Below are 12450 nucleotides of genomic sequence, written 5' to 3'. Positions count from 1 at the left end.
TAATAATAAAAACAAGCCTATTCAGCGTTTCGATGGTATACTGCCTTCATTTCATTGTTTTGCTAGCAACACTGACTGTGAGCCAATTCTCATAAAAAGCGCCGTTCACAAAGCGACAGAGAACAACAAAAACAAACGTTGCGATCGATTTGAATAAAAGCGATTGATTCATGACTTTCATGAGCACGCGACATTTTCTGCGCCCCGGGCAAAACGCGCCCTGTTCTGGGTGTGAAAGTGTTTTCTCCGAGGAGTTGTAAGATCGCGGAATAGGATATGAGAATAAGTAGCTTTCGCGTTAAATTCACACACGAGTTGAATTTTCACCTCGAACGTTGCCAGGCTAAAATTTAACGCGAAATTCCCCGACGGCAATAATTGTGGCGGCGCGACGACGGCTGGGGAGAAGAGTAAGTCATTATCAATTAGCGCGTTTTGCAAGTCTGGCGGATCAAAGTTTGACTTGGCGTCGCCGAGGGAGAGAGAGAATGTGAAAGATAATACTCACCGACTTATTGCCTAGCTGCTTGACTTTGCAGGGAAGAAACGCGTGGGTGCCGAGCTGAGCTGTGATGTTGGTGGCTATGGACGTGTCGAAGTAGGGCCCTGTGTATAATCCGCTAAACCTCTTGACGTGCTGGTGCAGCATCGGGTTGCTCGACGCACCCTCGTGGTCCACCGAGTTGTCGGTGAAAACCGCTGCCGCGATCGCTAGAACAGAACAACCGAACGGGTTAAATTAGTGCTAATTGCTTTCGAAGCCGTCGAACACGCGTTCTGGATTAATTCGGTCCTCGGCGGCTGACGAATCGAAATTAATCAGATTGGAATTGAGCCCGGGCGGTTCCAATGAATTTGCGGGCACTAATTGGAATTGAATGGGGGAGAGAAGTTTGAAATGTGCCCGAAATTGGAGCTTCTGAATTGAGTTAGGAAAGGAGTGAAAAAATTTAATTCAAAAGTTAGCTTTTGTTTCCAACTTTTGATTAATTCGCAAATTTTTGTGAAATTTAGTACTTAAAAATTACACAGTTGTTTTAAACTCGTTGAAAGTTAAATGGAAACATTAAAAAAAAAATCTGCAAAAGAAAATACTGCAAATTATTTGTAATAGAATCGATGTTTTGCTTTTTTCGCATCAATTCTTTTATGTATTCAAAGTGAATGTATCCCATATTTTGCAATTTTTATTGCCATCATTATATAAATCAATATAAATTAATAGCAATGAATTATGTATGGAAAAGGAACAGATCTAGCATACCCGCTAAAAACCATATTTAAGCTTATATCTGGACACGGACTGAGAGAATTTTACTAATTAACACAAGAAAAACACAAAAAACGCACCAATAAATATTTCAAACACATTTTGGAATATACTAGATTACCATGCAACAAATGGCCTTTTGGAGTTTGGGGCAGAAACGATTACGCAAAAAATGATTGTTTGGTGAAATAAGTCAAATATTAAGACAGAATAAATTACTGTTTAAGCATCAGCTTTTTAAAATCACATTGATTTCAAAATTCAGATCTTTATTTTTGACAATACGTATTTAGTTATTTGTTTTTCACCACAAAGTTAGGAGCTGAACTAAATAGTAATTAATTATTTTTAAAGCTGCCTAGCCTGCAACATTATATCCTTTATTATGCTTTGTTTATTTCCTCGTGTTTTGCTAGCGCAGGATGTAACCGCCATAGCTCATAGTTTCAAAAAATATTTTCCTGGTGCGCCACACAGTCAGAAAGTAACAGGCCAACGGCAAATTCTATATAAGCACGTGCTATAGTTTCCACATTAAAATGCTGGTCTGGGAAAATTTTTGGCTGTACTCAATTCTCTTTTTGGCCCTTGCTGCAGAGAGTCAGGTAAAAACAAATGTGAGCAAAACTTTGATGAAAACTGAGAGTGTGAAAAAGCACTTTCAGAAGGTCGGAAGAAAAACATTTGGAGGTAAACCAGTGAAATAGTTCAGGAGATTTTTAGAAAAAGTAAACTCAAAATTTTTTAAGGTGCATTGGCACGCTCGTTGAAGACGGCAAGCAAACGCAAGACAATTATCAAATGCTGTGGTACATATAGTTGTATCAATTTCAACGGCAAAAATCATTCGATAAAAATGACAAGCACATTAGTAATATTCTTTTTTATTTGATAATTTGTAAAAATTATGCCCTGTAATCATTCAGAAAACTGAATATTTAACTGAGCTGCGAAATAAAATATCATCTATAACTTCACTTTCTATGGAAGAAACCAACACAAAGTTCGACATTTATGAAAACAACAACAATCCGACTTCAACCTCAAATAATGATGGAAATTTGAACGAGTATTTATCTGATACATCAACTTTAGGAGTAATTTTGCCTATAAGAATTATTATTTTATATTCTTATTTTAATTTTTGAGCTGTAGGAGCTTTCATCAGAGTTTATTCCACCTCAACTTTCATCCTCCGATGTTTCTCTAAATTCATCGCCCATGATGCCGATCACACCACCAGCCACCACTCTTCCTGATACAACGACTTCAAACCCTGTCATTCCACAAGTGACTACTGCTGACGTAAAAAACGATTCCCCGGTATGAAAGCATTGAAAACATGCTATTGTAGTAATTCAATTTTAAATTTTAAAAGATTTTTACGGCAAAAGCGCTTTTGACGTCAAATGTTAATGAAATTTCATCGTCTACCATATCAGACATCAAAACCATTCAAAATACCGAACCTACAAAAACCTACAAACCTACGACGTTGACAAGTTCAACAAGATTATCTACCATTCCGACTTTGACAACAACAGCAGCCACACAAATTATTGACGTAACGACTAGATTTTAGGCTCAAAATTATTTTTTAATTGTTTTAATATTGTTGTGTAGCCAGCTTTGGTCGGGAAATGTAAGTTGGCCACGAACGCCATCAATGTATGTAGTCGCATTTCCTGTCAAACCGCTGCTCTATATTATTTTGTTTGAATAACAGCGGTCCCTGTTTGCAACTAATGGAGAACTAGAGGGTAAGCAAATTACAGAATTACGAGGAAATTATAAAACAAAAACATACGTAACAGATCCAGATCAGTATGGATTCTGGCTGGACACGTGCGGCCAAACTCTGTTGCTCGGAAAGTCATTGGTCTAGATTTTCTAATAAAAAATTTTTTCTTTAATATTTATAAGGAAAATCTTAATTTTTAGGGCACTTGGCAGCAAAACTCGGAGGTGTGTTTCAGCCTAAACATGCAGCCTTTCGCTCTTGAGAGCAAAGAGAAACTCGATTGCATGAAACGCGAAGGTATGATTTAATTTTTATTGATCAATACTTAATTTTTCAATTACTAAAGCCAAGACCTGGAAGTACAATTTGAACTACTGGACAGGCGGGATGAAGGACTTGGCGCGCTGCACACTTGGTTGGTGTTCCACAAAGGGAGTTGCGCCCTGGCAGGACGTTCTCCCTTTGGTCAACCTTGAGAAAGACCAGAACTGCATCCAGATGCAAATTTTCAAAACCAACGGCTCCATCTTGATCAGCGACAGACGGTGCTCGGACAAATCAATAATCGCTTGCCAAGTTTGATCCGAAAAAAAATTATTAAATTTGACTTGTCGTTATTTTTTTTAAAGGGCTCTACGACAAAACCTCCTCAGTGCGTCAGTCCCGTTTGTCCAAATGTAACCTGCCAGAAAGACGCAAGTGAATTTTTTTAAACTTGAAAACATAATTGTGAAATTCAATTTAAATCTACAGCCGCAGTTTTTCACTACAGCTAAAGACAAATCAACTATCCTTAAAAGTAAATATTGGAGAAAATAATTTTAATATTTCATCAATATTTTGCCATATTTAAGATGAGACTACACACGGAAAGTGGATATTATACAAACTAAGAACCTACCTATTCAGCTTGCAAAACGATACTAGAACTGTGATTTTTTTTTCTTAAATTGCCCAATCAAAAGAGCTAATTCAAAACTTTTAAATCAGTATTTGGAAGCGACGAAGGCATGTTGTGCTTTAGGCATGTCTCTGCTGAGTTTGGATGGGCAGTACAAGTACGAAGCTTTGAGAAACATTAGCACTTCCAACGAAATGAAGACAGGCAAAAGCATTTACAACGAAATTATTTACATAAACTTTACTCTCCTGGAAATATTTAGAAGCCCAAAACTTGACATTTTGGACTTCCGGTTCGGATGAGGGTTGCGAGTCGGTTTTCGGTTTCTGTTCGGCCAATCGATTGTTTCGAAGTGAGTCAATGTGGCTGCCTGGACAACCAGACAACGCAGGAGGAAATGAGAACTACGTGGCTGCACACATTTGGCGCGAGAAAGGTCAATTGTTGCTGGCTGATTATGACGGACGGACCAAATTCAGATACATATGCGAAGTATTAAAGTTTTATTTTAATTTTATTACAATGAAAATAAAATAATATTCCGTTTAGAAAAGACGCAATCCACAGTCAAAAAATGAAAAACAAACAATTGTAGACGAATGCTCATTAATCTACAAAGTCACTACAAGTAAACCTAATATTTGTAAAATTGGAATGAAATATAAAAATAAATAATTTAGCCGAAATTGACTTGCTGCGGAATACAACAAAATGGGACTTGCGTATGAAGGTTGGCTTTGTGATATTTTAAAATAAGCAGCATAAAATAAGAAATTTTCAGTGTTTCATTCAATGTGCTGGAGATGCTCTGGGGCTGGTATAATTATCAATAGTTATTATTTTATTAGTATTAATTTTTCACTAATTAAAAGATTGTTGGTGGGAGGTTTGTGGAGAGCAAAGTTTTCGCAATTCTGGAAACCATGTCTCTGCAAAATGTGGACGAGCTCATCAAAAATATGGCCATCATGGACGAGTGTAACAATAAAACATGTATGCATTAAGTTCAAACGGCAATCTACAAATATTAAAAATTTAAATGAAGACGGTATGGACGAGTGTGACAAGGCGTATCGGTTAACAAAGTGTGCCAGGGACAAGGCGCCACAGGTCTTTGACCAAATCATCAAAGACTTGGACAAGCAAGCTGCAGAGGTCTTAAGACGAATTTGTTTTAATGCACCTTCCAATCCTTTAAAATTTGCAGCGCGATGAATTATTTTCAACTTCATCTGGATGTGTTTCAAATACGACTTGCATTGTTAATGTGCGAATTTTAAATTTTAATTTCATAGTCATTTTGTTGAGTGATTTGGATTTAGGAAACTGTTAAGAACGATTTATTCTCATTACATCTGAAAATGAGTATGCTATTTATTATCAAACAACACACTAGATGAATCAGTATATGGATATCTATAGATGTGTCGACGTGCGCTGATTACATCAATGGAACGTGGGTCTGCAAATGCAACGATTCTAAATTGATTTTGATTAGTTATCGTAATTCAAACGTGAGTCCATATTGAAAGAAAATATTCACCATTAATTAATTTTAACGACAGTACTACACTTTCGCAGACGCAGTGAGGCTTTGCTGCTATTTTGGATTGAGATTACTGTCGCCCTTCAATTATGTTAATGCTACAAATTGTTACGAACTGCCGCGTAGGTTCTAAAATGTATTTGAAATTAAAACTAACAGAAAATTCCTCTTAAGTTATTCAATCGACCTACGCAAACCGTTCCTGGACGTATGCAAATGCTCTTGTGGTCGACACGGCGAGTGGGTTGGTCCGCGATTGCGAATCCGGCAGGGATTTTTATCCACAAAATCTTAAACCGAGTCACAGAATGATATTTGATACAAATAATGTACTTAGCGGTGGGACCCTGGTCGCTTTTTACAGCCTTAACAGTGGCAGTCCGGAATATTCAGCCATGGGATCAAATCATCTGAATTCATTTATTTGCGAGAGTTAAAATTGTGATAGATCAATAATCACAATTTGCAACTAAAATAAAAAAAAAACTGATAATAATGATATAGTGTTAATATTAGAGCCAGGAATGAATTCTACAGTGATTTTTAGTTTCCCTCAAATCCATTTTGATTTATTATATAATTGATATAAATGTATCAAAAATTTGTAGTACATTATTACATTAAAATATAATAGTTCATTTATTGCAAATCCATATTAATAATTTGAATAGTTCTCTACAAAGAGCAAAATGTTTTTACTGCTCACCCTTAAAAATAGATGTTTTGCCAAAACGAGAGCTGTTAAATACGTCTCCGAGTTCATCCTGCTCGTGCGAACAAAGACTGCAAAATCCGTCTTTAACTGTATAGCTGCTTTCTCTCGTCGAGCGCTAATCAAAAACAGGAAGCGCGTCTTTCTCATCCTGCTGCCAAATGTAAAACACCCTTTCCGCAGCCCGAGCATTGTTCGTTTGTGTGCCGGAGAGAAGCAAGCAGCTCATCCTTTGCAGCAATTCCGTACATAGCAGTTCTCTGATTATCTTATCGACCGATGCAGCTGCCCTCGCGAAAAATACACATACACACGAGCGCGCGAACGAACGAATTCCCCGCAGAAAACTCGGCCATCTCTCTTCCACTCGGCACACAAAAGAGAGAAGAAATTTCTATCTCAACCCGAATCCATTGTGAGAGAGTGTCCGTCCCCGGCGCCTTTCCTCCGTGTTGACAAGTGACGTCAGCCATCGCTTCGAAAGGAAATTCTTCGGCTTGTTTTTCCAGCCAGCGCCACTCCACATGCATGAATAAGCCATTGGATTCTACACTCATTGCCGCGACGAGAGCATGTGCTTTTAAACAGGATTTAGAAATTCTGGCTTGTATGTAAAGGGTTAAAAATGTTGTTCAAAATTTATATAGTACGATTTCCCAACTGCGGGGCAAACAAAATTTTTGAAATAATTTCAATAACTAAATCAAATTTTGTTAATATCTATGATATACAATATACAAATATAATAAAAATTAATGTTTTTGAACTATCAAAACACAAATTTATCAAATCATTTAATATTCTTCAACCGTACAATTTAATATAGTTAACAAATTTAATTATTTTATTTAACTATTGCCATTTAAATGCATGCAGCTTCCAAAATGGAAAATCAACGTCGATTAATTTGGTCATTTTTCACTTTACAAATTAAATACTTTGAATGTTTGCAACCCGCTTAGCAACAAAGTAAAACAGGTTGCAGACTTTTGCTGATTCAAACAATTCTAAATCATAAATAAAGAAATCTTTCCAGTTTTAATGTGATTATTTCAATTTTGACAACTTCGTTTTGGAAAAATAAGGGCAGTCCATTGCTATTTATACTGCTGTCTTTGTTTCCTCTCAGAGAGATCTGCATTCACCCCGTCGTCGTTTCTCATAAACCGTGCAGCAGCAACAATCGAACGAAAACTGCATTTATTTACGTCTCGTCGTCTTTGTGCATGTTTGTGTTTTTATGCCAAGTCGCTTTCATGCGCATCAAGGCCTCGCTGCAGCGACGTGGGAGCTGCACAGATGGCGGCTGCAATCTTTCGCTCGGCAGATAAAATGTGTCGAGTTCCGCGTGCAATAAATAAAAGCGGCCAGAGATATATATTATGTATTCGTTCGGTCTCTTGGTCGGTGCCGAGGCGTGACGCGCTCGTGCTGCTCCGCTAAAATCTCGCATCGATTTTTATGCTCGCCGCCCTAGCAGCTCATTGCCATTCCGACGGCGCTGATTACAATCACCTTTGCTCTTCACGCTTCCTGAAACTGGCTAATGATTTGTCGGGAGGAACGAATTTGCATTTTATTTCTTGCTTCGCGGTCGGCGCTGCCGAATGGCGCGAATCGGGGCCAACATGCTCCGAGTTTATGTATGCGTTTCGCCACCTCAACTGTCAATATCGATCTTGGCTTTTTGATTTGTTTTTAAGTGTATAAGTGCAATAACTTTTTTTTGCATAAAATTATATTTCAGGTAAATTAAAATTTTTGATTTAAAGTTTTTAAACGTTTAAATTTTTTATTATATTATAACTATTAGGTGAATTGGGTCCATATTATCAATTGTATAATTCTTTAATGATTTTCTTTGAATTTTGTGACGAAATGAATTAAAGAAATTAACGTTCTATATAGACAGAAAACATTATCTTACAAAAATGAATTTTAAAACAAGTTATGAGATCAGTTTTGATAATTGCAGGCCTGACAATATAAAATATTAATTAATTACATTCATAAAATGTGTGGCAAAATTTTCAGTCTTAAAAATGTGTTGAATGTAAAAAGTATAAAATTTTAAAAGCTTTAATTTTATTTTATAAATTTAAAATGGTGTAATAGTTACAAAAAATATAATCAATGAAAATATTTTTAAAAAGTTCATATATTTGATATATGTTATTTTTAATTTATTCAGGTTATTTTTACAGAACCTATTCTCCAAAAGACAACAATTCTTGTTAGAAACTGATGCATCAGACGGAAATCCGCAATCAAAAAAAGTCGGAGTGGCCGCGAGGAGTTGCCAAAATTTTTTGAAACTTGATAGCCACCGCGCGCCCGTGTGCTCGAGATTAAAAAAAGTCTTTTGACCCCATCTGTTAGCGACGGGACAGGGGTTGTAAAAGCATTTTTTTTCCACCACCACCGCCGCCGGTCGCAAGAGGGATCATCTATCATTTGACAGGGTGCATTCGGAATTCTCGCAGGTGAAAGAAGTAAAAGAAGAAGAAGAAGCACTACCACTAGAGCAGCTCCAACTCCATTCGCCCGCAACTTTCAACTTTGGCTCTATGAACAAACTTTTTTCTCTCTCTTTCATTCTTTCCGATCGCGGCGTCTTTTTTCTCTGGGCGAACGGCGGAATGCTTTTGCATAGAGAGAAGAAGTCAACCAACTCTGCCTCCGAGGGATGAAAAGCAGCAGTGGCGGTTTCAGTTCAGTTATGAAAGATGAGACTGATTGTTGGTGAACCAACGGGAAATCTAATAAAAGCGTAAATATGCCCCGGGAAATGTATATATATGTCCGGACAAAACTTGTCTATGTGCCCAACGAGAAGAATTTTTTCCTTTCCAACAATCAGTCGAATCAACTTTTAATGTTTTTTTCCTTCTTTTTAATGCCTCTTTCATAAGACTCACAAACGTGAATGGCTGAGCTCTTTGGGCACAAAATTATTTATGAGGCAGAGGGAATGTTCTTTTTTTTCCTATTGATTAATGCCTTTTTACGACGACGGCTTGGTATCAAATGGAAAAATGGACTTTGCACAAACATTTATTTTGCTAGTAGGCCTCTGCAATCCAAATTTTCGGTGGAGAGAAAAACATAAAAACGCGATTACCGGCGGGCGGCGCTACCAAATTCAGATATAAAATATCACAACTTTTTTCCCCTCTTAAACCCCCATCTTTTTTCACTCAGGCCAAAAAGACGAGTTATTTATAGTCGCTTCTGGTAACAAAGAGTGGAGAAAAAAAGAGAAACACCCGCGGACGCAATCTTTTTTCCACCCTCTCATAATCCCCGGGCTAACCGGCAATCGGAAGAAAAGAAATGAACATAAAATAGCGGGCGGGAGAGAGAGAGAGAGAGAGAAACAATGGAGAGCCCTGTGTACACGCACTGTGTGTTTCTTTCTCTCTTTTTTATAGTCTCGTGCTCGCCTCAACAAATAATACTCCCAGACGATATTAAGGTTCAGAATCTTGGTGGCATTGAGGTTCAAAACTTCATAAAGATAACGGCGGTGCAAGTAAGCGAGCATCTGCGGGCGCCTCCAAATCTCGGCACCACTTGCCAGCACCAGCAGGTTCTCCACAAGAACTCTCTGCAGCCGCCCCTTGAAATTCTCAAAGTCGGAGTGTGTTTCTCGAAATCATCACGTCTCTCATTATTAACTACAACACACAAGAAGTCGGTCTCTCTGCCTCGCAAACACGCAGAAACGGGTCATTGTGCAGGCTCTGCAGGCAGCCAGCGCTGCAGCGAGTGGCTTTTGAATGAGTTTCCTGACAAATTTCCTTACGTCAATCCTCAAAAGAAACTATTTCGTACTATTTATATTTAAATTGAAAAAGCAGCAAGATATATCAATTGTTTGTGAAAAAATTTTTTTATTTAAAAACAATTTAAAATTAAATTTATATCAAAATATTAAATGTTAAATTATGATATGAATATCTCGTAATTTTTTAGTTTATTTAATTTTTACTTTTTATTTAAATTTATTACAAGAAAACTGAAAAATGTTTCATTAATTTAGTTTTAAAGGCAACCTAATAACTTTTTGCATTAATGTTTGTTTATATAATTTTATATAAATTTGGTCATTAATATCTACTTGTTATAATTTTTCTCTCTCAATAGGTGCTTTTTCATATCTCAGGTTATCGCAAAGTATGGAATTAATTAAATGTATATTCAATGTATTGAATACGAATTCAAATTTAGGGATAATTCATGAAACAATCCCTAATTAACTGTAGATATTCTAAGAAAAACACTATAAACAAAAGAAAATCTATCCTAGATGATTTCATTGCACTACGAGATACGTACTAACTGGGTGGCGTAAGGAAATTTGCTCCGCAACCCTCTCAACACTCCGTTCGTCTGCACACAGCATTTTAGTTGCCAAATTTCGCCGCTGGGAAAGTTTCTTCCTTTGCAACAACTGAAAATTGACCCCCATTGTGCGTGCCCCACTCGGCGCGCAACGTGAGTACTACCATTGCCGGCGTGGCTCATACACGTGTTCCCCCCGCATTATGCAAGCCTTCCATCACCGTTATTGCGGTTCGTCTCTCTAACTGCCGCTGTGTGTTTAACGTTTTGTTTGCGTTCGCCGGCTCGCTCACTCGCTCGGACACTGACTGTGGAGTTAATTTAATGGTGGGAAAAATGCACTCATGCAAATTAATGTGTGCGACGCTTCTATTATCCTGTCGTTCCAATGGAATGTTTCGCAATAGCAATAACAAGGGAGGTTCTCTCGTTCGAGTGCTTCTCTCACTAAGAAGAATAACAGACAGACGTCGTGGTTAATTCCAATTTTAGCTCTTACGAGGAGACCGCAGAGGCAGAAATATGCAACTTGCGTTGCGGTCGTGTTAAGCGGATTGCATAGCTGCGTTTTGTCTAGGGGCTTTGACGGTTGTGCTGCGTGCTGAGTATGAATTGTGTGTGATTGCGAAATACAAATATTTGCTCGAGCACTTCAAACTGACTAATTGTTGCACAGCTTTATTTGTTTTCACGCTCATACGCCTCGTGAGGATTCATTGTTGATTATTTACACTATTTGAACTACTTAATTATCAGCATTATTTTTGTTTAAAACAATTTTTTTCTTTATTATTCACGTCATTTATAAACAAGGCATCAACAACATGTTCAAAATGTATGAATTTGAGATAAAAAAATTAAACATACGTCTGTTGATAAATACCCGAAGTGAACTCTCTCTCTCCTCTCTTGATGCTCGTATGACCGTTCCAAACTAACGAGTTTCGAGTCTACTTCCCTCATTACCTGGATGTGCATACCGAGTAACCGTAATTAGTTTATTTGTGGTAAAGCAACGCCAGCTAGCTCATCGCTCTAAACTAGGCTTGCCAAATTGCTAAATGAAAAGGTCAGGAGTGGACCCTTTGTTACCTTCAAGTTAATTAACATTTCATCTTGATTGATGGGTTCTTGAAATGTTCTAAATTAGCAATTTGTTTCATCTGATTCCCTTTTATTCATAAAAAAATAAAAAAGTTATTAAAAATTTTTTTTTTTAAATTAATAAAAAAATTAAAAAATAAATCATAAAAATCACAGCCAAAATTAGAAAGAAAATTAAATTCTTGCCCCAAAAGGTTTAGGGAAAATGATTAAAAACTTAATTGATTAAATTTGAATTTTACCTCTAAAAATTAAATTTTTTAGTTTTGATGATTAATATTTTTTTTTATGGCTAAATTTTACGCAAAAACTGCTGTAACGTTTTTTGCATGTAAGTGGCTCATTTCCTCAATAGCGTTGGCCCAGCAGGATCTGATTTTTGTTTTTCGTCGTTTTACAAGCGTCAGCAGTTTAAAAGTTCGGAGTTCACCATTCGATGTGCGGTTCATCCACTCCGTACGTATCGCTTACAATCTGCATTTCGGTGTCGGAAAAACAGCTCACGCCATTCAGGCCCAGTTTTTTGCCGCTCCTTATACACACTTACCGCGTGTGTAACACGACGAGGCATGTTCGGTGCCATTTTTAAGCGAATCCCGGCAAAAAGGTGACCTTTTTATCGATCTGTCGCTTCGCGCCTACGTTCAAAATTGCCAACCGAATTTTCAATGAAATTCGACGCACGGAGAGACAAAAGTTGGGCAAAGAGTGAGCGCGTGACTCTGTAATTTGGCCGGCCATTATCTGAGAGCACCTTTTTTGCGCCGGGCGGCAATTTTTCGTGCGAAACAACAGATTAATGCCCGAACACATGTACCGCACCCTATGATGG

At 37.5% G+C, this 12450-nt stretch overlaps 3 protein-coding genes across 3 annotated transcripts in view; 2 read left to right on the top strand and 1 right to left on the bottom strand.

Annotated features, from left to right (window-relative positions):
• LOC132205307 (lachesin-like) overlaps positions 1-12450 on the bottom strand; it is a 136875-nt gene that overhangs the window by 50862 nt on the left and 73563 nt on the right. The window contains exon 2 of the mRNA XM_059634277.1: positions 509-711. Coding sequence (XP_059490260.1) covers positions 509-711 — 203 coding nt within the window. The remainder of the gene's footprint in view (positions 1-508; positions 712-12450) is intronic.
• Positions 2254-3787, top strand: LOC132205197 (uncharacterized). The gene is made up of 10 exons (XM_059634136.1): positions 2254-2367; positions 2426-2593; positions 2649-2834; positions 2894-2938; positions 2997-3030; positions 3085-3149; positions 3212-3308; positions 3358-3587; positions 3641-3710; positions 3765-3787. The coding sequence occupies exons 1-10, from the start codon at positions 2254-2256 to the stop codon at positions 3785-3787; spliced, it is 1032 nt and encodes a 343-aa protein (XP_059490119.1).
• Positions 4038-5895, top strand: LOC132205196 (uncharacterized). Its single transcript, XM_059634134.1, has 12 exons — positions 4038-4116; positions 4175-4404; positions 4462-4540; positions 4593-4642; positions 4694-4729; positions 4785-4905; positions 4958-5067; positions 5120-5179; positions 5235-5277; positions 5335-5426; positions 5478-5580; positions 5633-5895. The coding sequence occupies exons 1-12, from the start codon at positions 4038-4040 to the stop codon at positions 5893-5895; spliced, it is 1266 nt and encodes a 421-aa protein (XP_059490117.1).

The sequence above is a fragment of the Neocloeon triangulifer genome, unplaced genomic scaffold, assembly GCF_031216515.1.
Source record: "Neocloeon triangulifer isolate White Clay Creek 2 clone unplaced genomic scaffold, ASM3121651v1 ptg000002l, whole genome shotgun sequence".
NCBI lineage: Eukaryota > Metazoa > Arthropoda > Insecta > Ephemeroptera > Baetidae > Neocloeon > Neocloeon triangulifer.
This window is presented reverse-complemented; position numbering and strand designations above follow the sequence as displayed.

Bases quoted from the DNA above. Each gene is read 5' to 3' on its own strand.
- LOC132205197 (XM_059634136.1), top strand. From the start codon at position 2,254: ATGGAAGAAACCAACACAAAGTTCGACATTTATGAAAACAACAACAAT. The intron at 2,368-2,425 runs GTAATTTTGCCT...TTTGAGCTGTAG, and splicing joins CTGATACATCAACTTTAGGA to GAGCTTTCATCAGAGTTTAT. The intron at 3,309-3,357 runs GTATGATTTAAT...CAATTACTAAAG, and splicing joins CGATTGCATGAAACGCGAAG to CCAAGACCTGGAAGTACAAT.
- LOC132205196 (XM_059634134.1), top strand. From the start codon at position 4,038: ATGTCTCTGCTGAGTTTGGATGGGCAGTACAAGTACGAAGCTTTGAGA. The intron at 4,117-4,174 runs GCAAAAGCATTT...GGAAATATTTAG, and splicing joins TTCCAACGAAATGAAGACAG to AAGCCCAAAACTTGACATTT. The intron at 4,730-4,784 runs GTATAATTATCA...ACTAATTAAAAG, and splicing joins CTGGAGATGCTCTGGGGCTG to ATTGTTGGTGGGAGGTTTGT.